Here is a 14,702-nt window from a genome sequence, read left to right as displayed (position 1 = left end):
CAAAAAAGCCCCCCAAAAACATGAAGAACATCAGCAAATGACAACAACTTTCAAAACCTGAAAAGTATGTTGCTCAAGATCCATGTGACATTTTTTTTCCCTCTTGTCATTTTTAGTCAGTTCACCTTCCTCTTTCTCCTCTTTGTTTCACTGTCTTACCACAACATATTTGTAACATTTTACTGTTCTGAATAAATATACTACTGCTGGTACCAATGTAAGATTAATTAAGTAAACCAGATACAGAAGAAAATCACAACTAGATAGGTCTAAAGGGCTGTTGTTACAGAAACCAATCCTTCCAATCTTGTAGCAGCTTGCAGAAAAAAAGACATTACGTTGAGCTGTAGAGGAAACAATCAGTTCTATGTTCCTATGAATACACATTTCAAAGACGGACAATCTACACTCTCGTAAATATTCCAGACAAGTCTCAGATTTTAAAACCAAAATTTAAACCATTACTTTGGGCAGCATTTCAATTCCTACTTCACTGTACAATACACTATTTTGAAAACTTTCTTTTTGATAACAAGACCATGTCATTGTCAGAAATTTCAAAGAACAAAAAAGAAAAAGTGTTTCTATTGACTGGTTTCATGCACATGGGTTAAATACAATAAATAACTATACAACTCAGTGGGCAAAGAGGGGAAGTTACGTTTGAAAATTTGCAAGTTTTATAACAAAAGAAGTACAAACTTTTGCATGCTTGCAAGTGACAATTGCATGCTTACTAAACATAGGAATCCATCTTCAAAGATCAGATTAACTAGCAATATGCACTCACTGAGGCCTGACAAAAATATGATAGGGAGAAGACAATTTATTTAAAGGAAAAAAAGAAAACAGTGAACTGTGATTATCTTGTATTGGTTACCAGCAACACACTTTTTTTTCCAATAGGCATGTCCATTTAGTGTGAAAGGATGAGAAAGACAGAACATTGACACGCTGCTAAGAAGAGAAAAATTACTGGCATGGGCAGAGAAAAGTGCAGAGTGAAGGGTAGCTTGAGTTACATAACTCTAAAACCCCCAGGGGCCCTCATCTCTGAAGTAATTCGAAAATCCCACCTATAATAACAACCAAAACTTATTTTACTGTTCTTCAGAAACAAAATACAACAGCTGGGCATAAAAATCGGAAACAATTGGCTTTTAATAGGAAGAGAAAGAGTTCTGGGAGTAAGACCACCACCCCGCCCGCCCGCCCCATTTTTGGGGATGAAAGATAGAATGGGAATATAGGACAGTCTTCCCTGACTGTGTGATTGTAAATTCAGAGATGTTGAAGTCACATTAAATATCAAGGACAAGATAAGACACATCGTTGAGATAACGTAAAGGAGAATATGTTCTATTAGTAAGGACAGGGATAACCCTGCTTTAATTTCTTTTTTCTTACATTATTATTTGGGTGGGTGGAGGGGTGGGGGTAACCCTTAACCGTTTTTATAATTTGACACTGTTCGGCGAGTGTAAAAGTGCCTTGATATCTTATTTTCTTATCTGTTTCATAATCTTTTTAAAATCAATCTGAAAACGTGCAAACAGGAAAGTGGATATAGTGAGTTATGCATTCAACAAGTTCTCAAAGACATTTTGTAAATACTTGTGTGCAAGTCCCAACTTTTTTTTACTGCAGTGAGACACAAGGTGGGCAAGCTTCTGTCTCGTCCAGTAGTGACACTTTCATATTTTTGTTACCGGTACCAAAAAATTCACATAATGTGGGTGTAGTCTCTTACAGGGCAACATTGGTCACTGTTAACCTAAACTATCATGTCATTCAGAGAGTTCAGAGAGGTAAAGAGGACTAATAAGACTCCCGAGACACAGGTTGGTAGAAGACTTATGGGTTCAACAGATAGGTAAAGGGGACAGACAGATGAGCAAAGTGAGGGACATATGGCTACATGTATAGCTAGATAAATCAACAACTAAATAAAACACAAAATGAATTAATGGATGGATGGATGGTTTGTAATCATTGTATACATTTTACACTCCCATCCACACCCGGTGGGTGGTTCGGGAGGCTATGTAGGATGGTAGATATAGGTAGATATTTCTGGGACTCTTTTTATGATTGACAAACATTCTGAAATTACTGAATTGATAACCCAGCATCCTAAAAAAGGGATAACTTAACCTCTTCGCTGCGCTGTGGATAAATTCGCTATATTGTTTCGCCTATACAGCATTGTAAATATGAAACTTTTGAATGTTGAGAATTGTTTCCCTTTATCTTCATTCATAAAACAATGACGTTAGCACTATTTTTAGCAAAAAATTGACGATTGTGTAGCAGTGAAGGGGTTTAGGATTTGCAAAGCATCACTCCTCACATAAAAAAGAAGAACGGGAGATAAGGACGATAGATGGAAAGAAGAAGCAAACACACAAGAGCACCCGCCAACCACCCACTGACAAAGTTAAAATATACTCTCAGAGCATGAAAATCAATAGACTTACTAATTTTTTTTAATAGATTGTGCATCAAAAGTTGTTTTTTAAGACAAAAAGGGGGGAGACTCAAAGCAGGCAAAAGAAAAATTAATAATAGATTGAAAAGCAAGCGTCAAAAGATACCATCACCACTTCATACTCTAACTCTCTCTGTATCAATGATCAATTTTACTAAAAACATTCGATGTAGTCACCACACTGACACCAGAGGTTACCCCAAGCTACAATATACACCCATTGAAAACTACAATACAAAAAGAAATAACTTCATTACAAATAAATTTGGATTTCCGTAACACAAAACTAAAGTAATAGCAGGTGACAAACAAACAAAAATCCCCACAGTTCCTGCAGTAATGTCAGGAATTATGATGTCACAGTCACACAGCTATGCAGATAAATTCTAAAACATCTAGCCCTAAACACAAAGCAGAAAGTTCATAAATCAACAATGATGACGTGCAATTTGGTTTCCTTGTATTTTCAGTGACTAGTTCACTTGCTCTTGACTGAGACATTTGAAAGGGTTGCATAACAAAAACATCCACACAGAATAGCAGCAATATCCAAAAACAAACCTGGACTGCTCAGACAGAAAACTAACAAACCATAAAAGGCATTGGCTCCAAAAAAAATGAGGCAACCAATAAATTTGTCCACATAATCCAACCGACTTTGAGACAAATTTGTATTCCATAGTGTCTTTGTCTCTTGGTTCAGTGACATGATAATTATTTTCTTTATGTTACTTCACACTGGCTAACAACCGTACAATTTCATTAATTAAAAAAACAAGATAATATATCTGATGAACAACGGTTAATAAGTGAATTAATTGGTATGAGAGTAAAAGGAGGAATATTGTCCTCCTGTTGGCTGTTGTGTCAGTTAGTATTACATGTTTTAGTATGAAAACCAAACAGGTTAGAAAAAGACAGGGAGCACAGACACTGTTAATACTTGTGCAGACCCTCACGAGACAGTGAATACTTTTGTGAAAGCCAGAATAGAGAGTGAGTTCTTCAAGCTCAAAAGATTTCTGTCTTGTTAGAGAATTATTGACTGACAGTCTGAATGGACTCTTAATCGACAGACTTGACATGGATCTACATATCCACACTAAGTCTATTGTTGGGAAATGTCCCTTGTCCTGAGCCAGAGATGTTACTTTGTGGTAAAAACATTTCTGGATGATACTGCAGCCCTCCCTAATAACATTTCATCAGAAAGCAAGCCATAAACTGCCTTTCTGGAGTCAAAAGATAGGGTATATTTCACATCTTAGTATCTGGCAATCACAGAAGCTGCACATCAAAGACAGTGAATGAGAAGACAAGATTATTCGGCTGTTTGATGATAATCCCATGGGCCAACACATGTCACAAAAACACTCCAAAGCTTTACTTTGGACTTCAGTTACATTATTACTGCGTCTCAAGTGAGTATTGCAGTTTTGTAGAGCTACCACCCCTCAAGGCAATACACAATTTTTAAAAAACCTTTTACCCATACAATCAATGCACTCACTTCTACTATAAGTGAGGAATGTGAATAAATTAGAAATTTCACACATTTGTTTAGGGTGTACTTTGTTGGGCCTGTGAGATTCTGTCATAAAACAGCTGGAAAAACCTGTAATAATCTGTCACATAATCTACAGTCTTTGATATAATAAGAAGGGTGAAAGCAAAGCAGTCATGACAATTGCTCTAAGGGCGCCTGCATGGACTCTGTAAGGGGTGAGTAGACTGATAGATCACCTGAGTTAGCCCCGTTTGCCTCATTTTTTTTGCGATTGGCGGCAAGCTCACCTATTAATGTGGAGACATTGAGGAACTTTCAAACATCTTGTGCAAGAGGTGATTGTGTTTTGATGTGTAAGTGTGAGCGTGCACGCACACCTGTGTGTGTGTGTGTGTGTGTGTGTGTGTGTGTGTGTGTGTGTGTGTGTGTGTGTGTGTGTGTGAAAAAGTGTTTTTATTGAGTGAGAAAAAGTGTTTGTTTTTGAAGTTGTGTAGTTATGAAATAAGATAAGTATACATGTGTACATGCAACATCCCTGGGTCTTCTCTTGATCTTTGTAATGACTCATTAAACTAACAACATTAAGACACAAGCATGAAAGCCTACACAAGTCAATGAATTACACTATAAGGAAATTATATTTTCGATTCTTTTTTGGGAATGAGCAAGTTTTTCCATTTTTATATAAGAAAACATAGGGAATTCTTACTTTAAAAATCACATGAAGCACATCTGAAAGATTTGTTAACACTGTACTAAAACCTAGGTAGCAGATAAAACACCTGATAGTTACAAACATAGAAGAGCCGCAGACACAAAGATACACACACCCTAAAGCAAGGGGTGAAAATGACTGTGCTAATACTGGTTTAGAAAGTACCAAATGATCAGTCTACTTTATGAAAATGCAAGGTTTCAGATAAAGCTTACAGCCTTACGGACTTGAGTTATAAATATATATATATAAGTTGGAACTATAATTATGCACAGTTGATGGTGCTAACGATATAGGCAAGCGTGTTGAGTTAAGTAGGCTTGAGGAACACTGACACTCACTGTCAGACACTCAACTACCATTCTAGTACCGGCATACTCACAACAAAGGCTGAAGGGTACTTACCATGGTCAAAGTAGAATTTATGGAAGTCCAGACCAACTATTAAATTTCCCAAGGCTTCAGGTTCAAATGATGTTAAATGGGGATCAACCAGTTTCCTGTTCACAAAAACACAAAATAAATATGCACAATTTTTATCACATTCACAGGGTTGAAAAACTAAACTTAATGATAAAATTCTAAGTAACACAAGATAGACTTGATAAAAACAGCTTTTCGTTTCCCTTGAGATAAAACCGGCAAAAATCCAATGAAGTAAATTTTACATGAGAAGCAAAAAAACGTATTCAGTTTCATCATGTTTCAACCTGGTGGCCACTGGATTGTTCCGCTTATTTCTTACGTTTTAGGAGCATTCAAATCTGTCTTTGACAACGTATACAAAATGGATAGTTTACTACAAATACGTCAAATAAAATTTTTTATTTATATCTTGTGTGGGTCAGCTGGTCTTATGACAAGAGCAACACTTTGCTAAATAAAAGTTGAACAATTTATCATTTCATGTTGCTCTGTAAAATTGTAGGCCTACTGATAATTTAAAAATGGGTAATGACTGACAATTCCAGTGTTGCTATTATTATTATCAACCCAGCACCAGCTGGGATCAAACACTTTAACTCCACGTGGAAGGGCAGGTTGAAGTCTCTTTATTTTACATTGTTCTCCATCACAACACAAAGTCAACAACAGCTAAAACAGACAGAAATAAAGATGGACAGAAAACCATGAACCATCTCACAATGCCTGTTCTCCTTCTTCGGACCGAGACTGGGACAGAGTCTTACGTGTATTCTCCATAGTCACCACTGGTAATGGCTTGAAGCAGTTGTTCTGTCAGCTTAATGATCTCCTGCTTTCGACCTGAGAATACAAGAATGGAAACAATCAACCTGTGTTTGCTAAGCAGATTAGGCAGACAAGTTAACATCACACAACCATCATGTTCTGTGCACTCTCTGAAGAAAACAAACTTAAATGATAAGAAACAGCACTTTTCCTCCCAGTACAAGGTCCCACATTCATACATTAATGCCATTGCTAGATAAAACAAAGCCATCCGATGGTATGACATATAAGTAAAAATAGATCTTGTACATGAGATGATCTGTTCTAAACACAACCAATTCAAGAAAAAGGTGTGTCTACCTGAGGAGTAAAAAGGTAAAAATTTCAAAACTATATACGCTTCTCTGAAAGCAAAAATAATGAATTTAACCAGCAAATTGCCTTTACTAACAACCTCATTTCCAATTAAACATTTTGTACAAAGAATGAAACCTATCAGTGGACTCCTTTTGTCACTAACATGTATAAACAAGACAGAAGACAGACATGCTTACTTGTAACCATCATATAATTAAAGTATACAAATATGTCACTGTTGGAGAGTAGATTTTAAAACATTCAATATTGCTCAATACTGTATGGATCTTGATTTTACACAAGATTCTCTTGAAAAAAGTATCCTGATAAGATTTCTAAAACAGAAAACAAGCTGTAATTTAAGGAGACTCATTCCAACCGAGGTACATGTGCACTTCAAGAACACATAATTTATTGTCTAAAATTGGCATAGTCAGTCTGACATAATATTTTTTTTCTTTTTCTTTTCCATCAAATAACTTGTCACAAAAACAGAAAAGAAAATAATAGAAACCATGATGCAAAGACAGTTTACCCTCAACAACTGGACTTTGTACTAGGAAAGAGACACTGTCAATCCAGTAGATAAGATAGTTATTATTGATTAGGCCACATTATCCTCTTTAAGACCTTGGAGAATATAAAGCTTCCAGTTTTCCATTCTGTCCAGTCAGATACTGATGTTAGCATGGACTTCTATTCTTCTGTTCTATATCTTCAGATATTCAAGACTGTGTAGAAAATATAAACTTCTATGTAACTATTCAGTTTGCTCCAGTCTTGTGACTTCCAATGAGCAATAAAGACACATTTCACACACGAACAGGCACACAAAGGAATCAAGACTTGAAATTTGAACTCTGGAACAGCCTTTTTTTATGTTGCCCTCTTTCTGAAATTAGCAAGCTTGATGAAATCAAAGAAAGCAAGTGCTCGATAAAATTATCAAAACATAAAGTTATCTTACGTTACAGTACTGTATATGGGACAGCCAAAATACAAACATTCATATTTCCCACTTTTAAAATTGTCCAACAAAAATACTTAATTGTGAGAAGAACTTAGATTATAAAACAGTAGAAATGCTTCCTCATTCATTACAACTGGCCCTGGTCAAGCAAGTTAGGCCACTGGCCTCCTCTTTTCCACTGCAATTAACTAATAAATACAGACAAGACTAATTTTGTTATTTTGCACAAAGAGTGTGTCATCATCAGGTCAAGACCACTCACAAAGATGCAAAATTATGTGATTTACCATTTTCTAAGTAAATTTGAGCTGGATGAGCGTAAATCACAAGCTGATTCATGGAACCCTTCAGAGTTGGAAAAAAACAATGGTACAATTCCACTCTTTGCACATACTTCTTTACTAGCAATGCATCATTCAAAAGAAGCACACACTGGAACAACGCAAGACTGGTTGGGTGACCTGGACAGCTGAATTAGTGCGACACACGCTTATAAGTATCTGCTCATTGAAACCTGCTTCATTATTTCAGACATCTTGAATAGCATGTCTATAGTGGTAGGTCATATACTCCAAAACTGTTTCCACCACATCTTCGATTGTATCTAAAGTGGAATACAACTTTTATGTTGATAAAGCAGAGCAGCGTTAAGAAATTAAATAGTTTTTACCATTGAGGATCTCAAGAATTTTGTCAAAGTGGCAAGCCTTTACAAGTTCCATTTATTTGTAAAGGAAAAGGATCAGAAAAACTGCATATGAGATCATGAAATATTAAAACAGAAGGATTCTACAACTACATAGAGCAAAAAAATCAAACGACTAAATACTAAATAAACAATAGACAAAATTGAAGAGAGAAGATACAAAGAACAAAAAGCACTGTGCAGACAGTCCAGCAAGGCTAGCAATGAGTATGATGAGACAGTGGAGACATGTATATTTCTGCGATTACATGTAGAAGTCATCACAGCTAAATCATGTAATAATTATATAGCATCGTATATGGTAGGCCTATAGATCATAATATTTTACACCAACTACACCATCCATAATGCAATTCCTCCATATATTGAACAGCACACTTCAGATCCTGCAGTCAAGTTCATTCAAAACAATTTGATTAGTACTGAAGACGGCACACAACTAATTTGTGGCCTTTGCTTTTTCATTTTCCCTGACTTAACAAAATCAATATGTATCTCACAGAGCACTTGGTCACGCATCACAACATCATCCAGTGAAGAAGGAAACACTGTAAATGGTATAGCAACCAAACGAGATATTGTGTTGTATGGCAATGTCTAACACACTTTTCGAAACAGATACAAAAATGAACAGACATGAAATTTTAATATTTGTTTCCAACAAAGCTGAATTTCAACTCTCTCAAAAAAATAGAGAAGCGCCAAGACAAAAATGTGATGCTTAAAAGAAAAAAGTCTGTATACAGCAGAGCTGGTAAATCAGTTTTTGTCAGGAAAAGAAAAGGTTAACAAACACAATGCCTAACAGAAGTGGACCAAACTGGGAAAAGGCAGAAAATCTGACCCAGCACAAAGAAAGCTGGTGACACAGGATAGCCCAATGTGCACAGCAAAGAACAGAAGCTTGTGTTATGGAAGTGACAAATAAGTTTCATCAGGGTGTGGAAACGGTTGATGTATGCTGAGCTCACTTATTTCTCCCGAAGTTTATATAAAGCTGTGGAGAAGAAAGACAGACAGCCAGAAACAACAGACAGATGGTAAAGAAGAACAACCAATGATCATCTAAAAACACTTTTCCAAGAAGAACAGCTCCTGTTTTTTACAAAAACTAAAAAAGAAAAGGACATACCAAAACAAAAGTGGATGCTCTTTTGTAGATGAGCCTTTGCCAATGGTCGGGGGGTGGTGGGGTTCTTTATATACCTTACAAAATCCTTTCCTATTCCAATTAAAAAGGTGCTACCGCTTTGAAATTTGTATACGTTGTGTTTAATATGATATTTCAGCTATGGGAACAGAGAAATGGCAGTCGCGCTATAAGAAGAAATTTTACAAATATTTTTAGTACTGAAATTGATGTATTTTTAGAATGCAAAATGTGACACGTCCAGTTCGTATTTTTCCTGTCGCAAGTTTAACAATTAAATAATTGCTGAGAAACTCGTCCTTCTACACTTTCACTACTACAACTACATTATTTGTGGTGCTTTATCAGTAATATTGATATCTGTAGCTGTTTTTTCTTTGTGAGCCTTCTAGATTTTCATTTTCGAGCATAACTTGTGCAGTCATTTCGTAAGGTAACTTCGATTCCATGTGACTTTGTTTCTATCAGACATTTTGGGGTCCTGGAATGAGCATAATATCGTTCAATGTTTACTGTCTGCCCTGACTGATTCCGAGGCAGTGACCGAGCGTAATTTTGCAGTAAACGGAAATCCCGCGACGCCTCGTGCTCTGTCATCATTTTATAAGCTCTAAAGAACTGATCAGAAAACAAGAAATAATAGGGGTGGAGGAATGTGCATAGTTCCTGTCGATCCATTCAAGGCGTGTTGTTGTGCCATGCAAGACGGTGAGAAGAATAACAATGGATGAGACAAATTTATTGAAGTTTTCTAATGTCGTCATCAAATCTTAACTTGAAATGTTTGAAAAAAAGCTGTTGTCCAAAAAATGTTTCCCCCATTTAGTTAAATTTAAACAAAGTAATGATTAACATCACACTGCGTTCCAATGGTCAAATAATGATAGATCTAGATGCGACCACGCGTGCTTGGCCAGATATCAACGATTTGGATAAATTTGGTGTAAATTGATGATATGTTGCAAAATGGTGACAAATATATCCATTATGTGACATCGTGATTATGTTTGAAGATATTTGGTATTTTGCATAAAGTCATAATAAAATGTGAGTTAAGTAGCATTTTTTCACCATTAGCATGCATTATAAGTCAAACTGAATCTCCTGAATCTGTGTTTGCCAAAATAAAATAAAAAAGAATTAAAATATGAAAATGGAAAGTTTTTTTTATTTCTTATTGACATAACTATGATGACACAAATGCAAAAAGGCATTCAGAATTTCTTTTTTCTGTGATTTCATATGCTCTTCATGCTTATTTTTTAAAATTAAAGGAATGAGAAAACTATCAATATAATTTTATGCTCCATAAATTTCTTTTCAGTGTATTTTTCATTTTGTGTCATCATGGCTATGTTCGAAAGACATTTGATATTTCGCAGAGATTCATAGATAAAGTGGCATTTTTTCATTATTAACATGCATTGTGAGTCAAATAATATCTTCTGAATCGTTGTTTGCCCAAATTTTCATAAAAGAAATTAAGATATGAAAATGGAAAGTTTTTCATTTCTTTCGGACACAACTATGATGACACAAATGCAAACACAACGGCATTCAGAATTTCTTTTCTCTGTGATCCTCACCATTTTATATGCTCTTTATGTTTGAAGATTTAAAAAAACAAGAAAAGTTTTATCATAGTTATGTCAGAAAGATTTGACTTGATGTTATGTAACGCCAGTTACACAGCTTAGAATGCCATCTGTAGGTCTGTATATACTTGTTTTTGTAGGAGATATACAAGAACAGAAAAATTCAAGTAAAAACGAAATATTAAAAACTTCATCATCAGCTTGCAGCCCTCTGTGCTACATTTTCGGTACCCACCTACTGGCAAAAGCTCATATATAGAGACATAAGGGGCTGGCCTCTCCCACAGAAGACAGAAGCATCTTGCAGGATTCTAGATTCTAATCATGTAAAAATTATCCATTGTAGATTTGTGAACCAACTCAAATAGCCATGAGATCTTGAAGTGAAAACAAAACAAAAAGAAAGAAAAGTACTTGGGAACAAGCCCTTTTGGCTGACCAAAAAAAAAGACCTCTGAGAAGGGTGCAGAAAGCTTTGTATGTAAATGTACTGTGACAACATAGAACCTATCCATTAAGGATGGAAAGTGCATGTTTGTTACTAAAAGGGAAACGTTTCCGAACATGGTCCACAGATTATTTTAACAAGCTGACATTTCAAACCCACTCAAAACTGCAATGAACAATTCCAATGTTCATTGCAGTTTTGAGCTGACAGCGAGAGCATTACAGTTTCATTACACTTTTAAATACATCTAGACAGGTAACCCAATCCTGTCTAACTCTCAGATGTGTGCCATAAAATTATTCCACAACCAAAGTCTGGGTTTACACTACAATTTTGTGCTTGCCTCAGCTACCCTGAGCAGTGGCAGTCTTATAAAAAGCTAGCCAGAATCTTAGACAGCTTATATTCAAATGAGAATGACCAAATGAGTGGGTGGATGAATGTATGGATGAATGAGAGGAGGACCACACAAAACTACTTCTACATACAAAACGTTGGTCTACAAAAGTACAAATAAAGACAGAAAGAAGAGAATGGCTTTGAAATTCAAGTTCTGACTCCAAACAAAAGTGGGTAAGAAAAATAAATTTCATAGGAAGAGGGGTGGACAGCATGAAGTAACTGAGAAGAATGGAATTACTTGCAAGTTAAGTTGTCATCATGCAAGGTTCTTGGCTTAGTCATAAAAGATGCATATGGAAAAGATCATTGTTCAAAACTAAGGGATATTAGGTATTTGGGAGCCCATGAACAGAACAAACGGGACTGGATACTGAAATGTCAGAGTGTGGAGAGAAGGAGCAAATGAGACATGGGTTATTCAGCAAGGCATCTAACGAGGCAGCAGGACTGCTCTATGCATGACAGGGCGACTCACTCCAGGTGGACATACTTACTCTCCAAGTCACATTTCACTGATACAGCTTTAAAACAAACGGTAGGAAAACGTTTTCATTCCAAACATGTTCTTCCTCTTACTGGTCATCATAAAGAAGCATGACACATTTACCAACTTCTGTACCTCTTTTACCAAGTCTCAGGTTTAAAGATATTAGAAGCTATGTAGAGAATCCTTGAATATATCTTCACCTTTATGCTTTTACTTCTTTTTTCCATTCTCCCCTAATGACAACTGTATGTTTACTGAAGTTGTACTTTCTTTTTTGCTTTTTGTTTCCAGGGGGAGGGGAGAAAGGGAGGTGTTATTATTTGACTCTCAACCTCACTGGGTACTTTCTGGTAGAAAAATATATAAGCAACGTCAAAAACTAAAAGAAGCAAAAAAGTAACTAAAAATCTCAGAATGACATAAACAATAAAAAGTCTCTTAGGTACTGATGATTATGAAATAAAATATCAAATATTGACCTTACAGGAAATGACAAAAGTATTCAGAACTAGTGTTCATTACTATAGGACAAGGATGAGATGAAAACAAACAAACCATCTAAATTCATTTCACCACTTATCCTTTACAAGAAGAGACAAGCATGTTTTGCATGGAATTTGCAGAGAAAAGACAATAGGACAAGGCATAATGTGTGACAACCGACACATACACCGTGAGTCATTATGGTACAGTTCACAAGACATATCACAGTGGGAATCTGATACACAAAGACTGAAGTCACAATGGGTAATTCAATTCAACTAGTGTTCTTTAAATTTAAAAGTCACGCAGGTACTGATTTTCTTATCAGCAGAAAAAAAAGCCAAATAAAACAAAACACAATGAAACTCAACCTTTTCTTTTAGTTTCTTGTACAAAAAACATAGTAACACACCTTTATTAATCTTCAAATTATTTAAAACATTTATACATCCACCACAAACATAGAAAGTGAATATGCCACTTACAGCCGGAAAAATAATGCCTTTCTTTTAGCCTATTGTACAAACGCACCTTTGATTCGCATCCAAACATAGCTATTGAGCTCGATAGAAACCATCCTTTAAAAAAGGCAAAACACGTTCAACGTTCGACATAGAAATGCCTCAAAAAGTAACACTCCTAAGAAGCACCCCACGTACAAATTTCAAAATGTGCAATAAGAAACCCCACATAAATAAATGAAAGAAAATGAGTGGTCAGCAGGTACAATAACATTGGCAACAATATGAATGTATGAACATGTATGACTTAAACACTCCACCAGAGCATACCTTTAGAGTCTTCATCCTCAAGGGTGTTGCTCTCTGTGGACTCTTTGATGGCATCATTCTTCTTCACATTCAAGCTTCGACCTGAAAGAGAAAGACCAAATTGAAAGAAATAAGAAACCACAAGTCTAATTTTTAAACTATCTTTTTTTTACTTTTTTTTTTTTTTGCATCCAATTGCTCTCTCTCTCTCTCTCTCTCTCTCTCTCTCTCTCTCCCTCTCCCTCTCCCCCTCCCTCTCTAACTGTCTCCCTCTCTGCATCTGTCTGTGTTTCTCTCTCTTCATCCCCCCCCCCTCCAACAATTCTCTTTGCCTGGCTGTTCATCTCATGGTTTTTACAATATTTTTGTTTGTTTGCCAAATTCTATTGTTATTATTACTCATTTTAAAAACTAAAACACATACTGTGCTGTGAACAGCAAGACATTAGAAATTATGCTTTAAAAATGTGAACAAAAGTCAAATTAACATACATTCACTCTTTACTTTTATATGGTTCGCGATGAACCCATCTATGACATGAAATTCTAGAAATACAAGTAATAGACTAAAAAATAAAAGGTCATGCAAATATATTCTTAATTCATGCAAAAATTGAGATTCTCCACATACAAACGTATATGGTACCTCCTTGTTACTGAGTAAAAAGATAAAAGTAATTAGGGCTAACCAGGTAGACCTGAATTCATTAAAAATAAAAAAACATGGCATCCATTGTACATCAAATCTGTCAACTCATAACAGAGAGAAGAAAGTTATTGCAAAGAAAAAGTAGAAAACACAAACATACCATGCTGGGATAAATATAACCAATTTGAAAAGTTAAAAAAAAGAATTGTATAAAACAATCTGCAGGATTATAAGACAATTATGTCCCATGCATAATCTACAAAAAAGCTGATTGGTGCATTAATATTTCTTTCAGCCACATCAAAAGATGTTCACAATTTTATTAAATTAATAATGACAATAACCAGCATTGGTACAGTGCATATTCCCCACTCAACAGAAAACTCTATGCATTACGCAGTTTATATTTTTATTACCCAAGCAGAACTTGAGACGCTCATAAAGGTTCTCATCTTCCTTGGAAGCATACAGTGCAAGCAGTTGATTAAGCACTCAAACATATTCAATACCTTTTGAGCCTATAACTGGCTACCCATTCACACCTGGGTGAAGTGAGGAAAATTTGTGTAAAGTGCCTTTCCCAGACACACAATGTCAGGCTCCTCAAAGAGTTAATGAACCTACAACACTTTGGTAGCTAGCCCAGAGCCCAACCACTTGACTACTGACACCACCTTCAAAGTCCACAGACAGGACACTGTCCTCGACTCGATACATTCCACTGAAGTACTACTATTTCTGAGAAGTAACTCGTCACAGTGTGTGTGTGTGTGTGTGTGTGTGT

At 35.8% G+C, this 14,702-nt stretch overlaps 1 protein-coding gene across 1 annotated transcript in view; it reads right to left on the bottom strand.

The window, feature by feature from the left end:
• Positions 1 to 4,741: 4,741 nt before the first annotated feature.
• Positions 4,742 to 14,702, bottom strand: part of LOC100533282 (CaM kinase II alpha) — a gene marked incomplete in the record, with an annotated part of 154,372 nt that continues 144,411 nt past the window's right edge. Inside the window, 4 exon segments of the mRNA NM_001204585.1 lie at positions 4,742 to 5,210; positions 5,901 to 5,976; positions 12,024 to 12,050; positions 13,291 to 13,371. Of these exon segments, the coding sequence (NP_001191514.1) occupies positions 5,066 to 5,210; positions 5,901 to 5,976; positions 12,024 to 12,050; positions 13,291 to 13,371 (329 nt within the window).

The sequence above is a fragment of the Aplysia californica genome, unplaced genomic scaffold (assembly GCF_000002075.1).
Source record: "Aplysia californica isolate F4 #8 unplaced genomic scaffold, AplCal3.0 scaffold00047, whole genome shotgun sequence".
NCBI classification, from domain to species: domain Eukaryota; kingdom Metazoa; phylum Mollusca; class Gastropoda; order Aplysiida; family Aplysiidae; genus Aplysia; species Aplysia californica.
The sequence above is the reverse complement of the archived record's forward strand: the minus strand, read 5'-3'. Positions and strand labels throughout refer to the sequence as shown.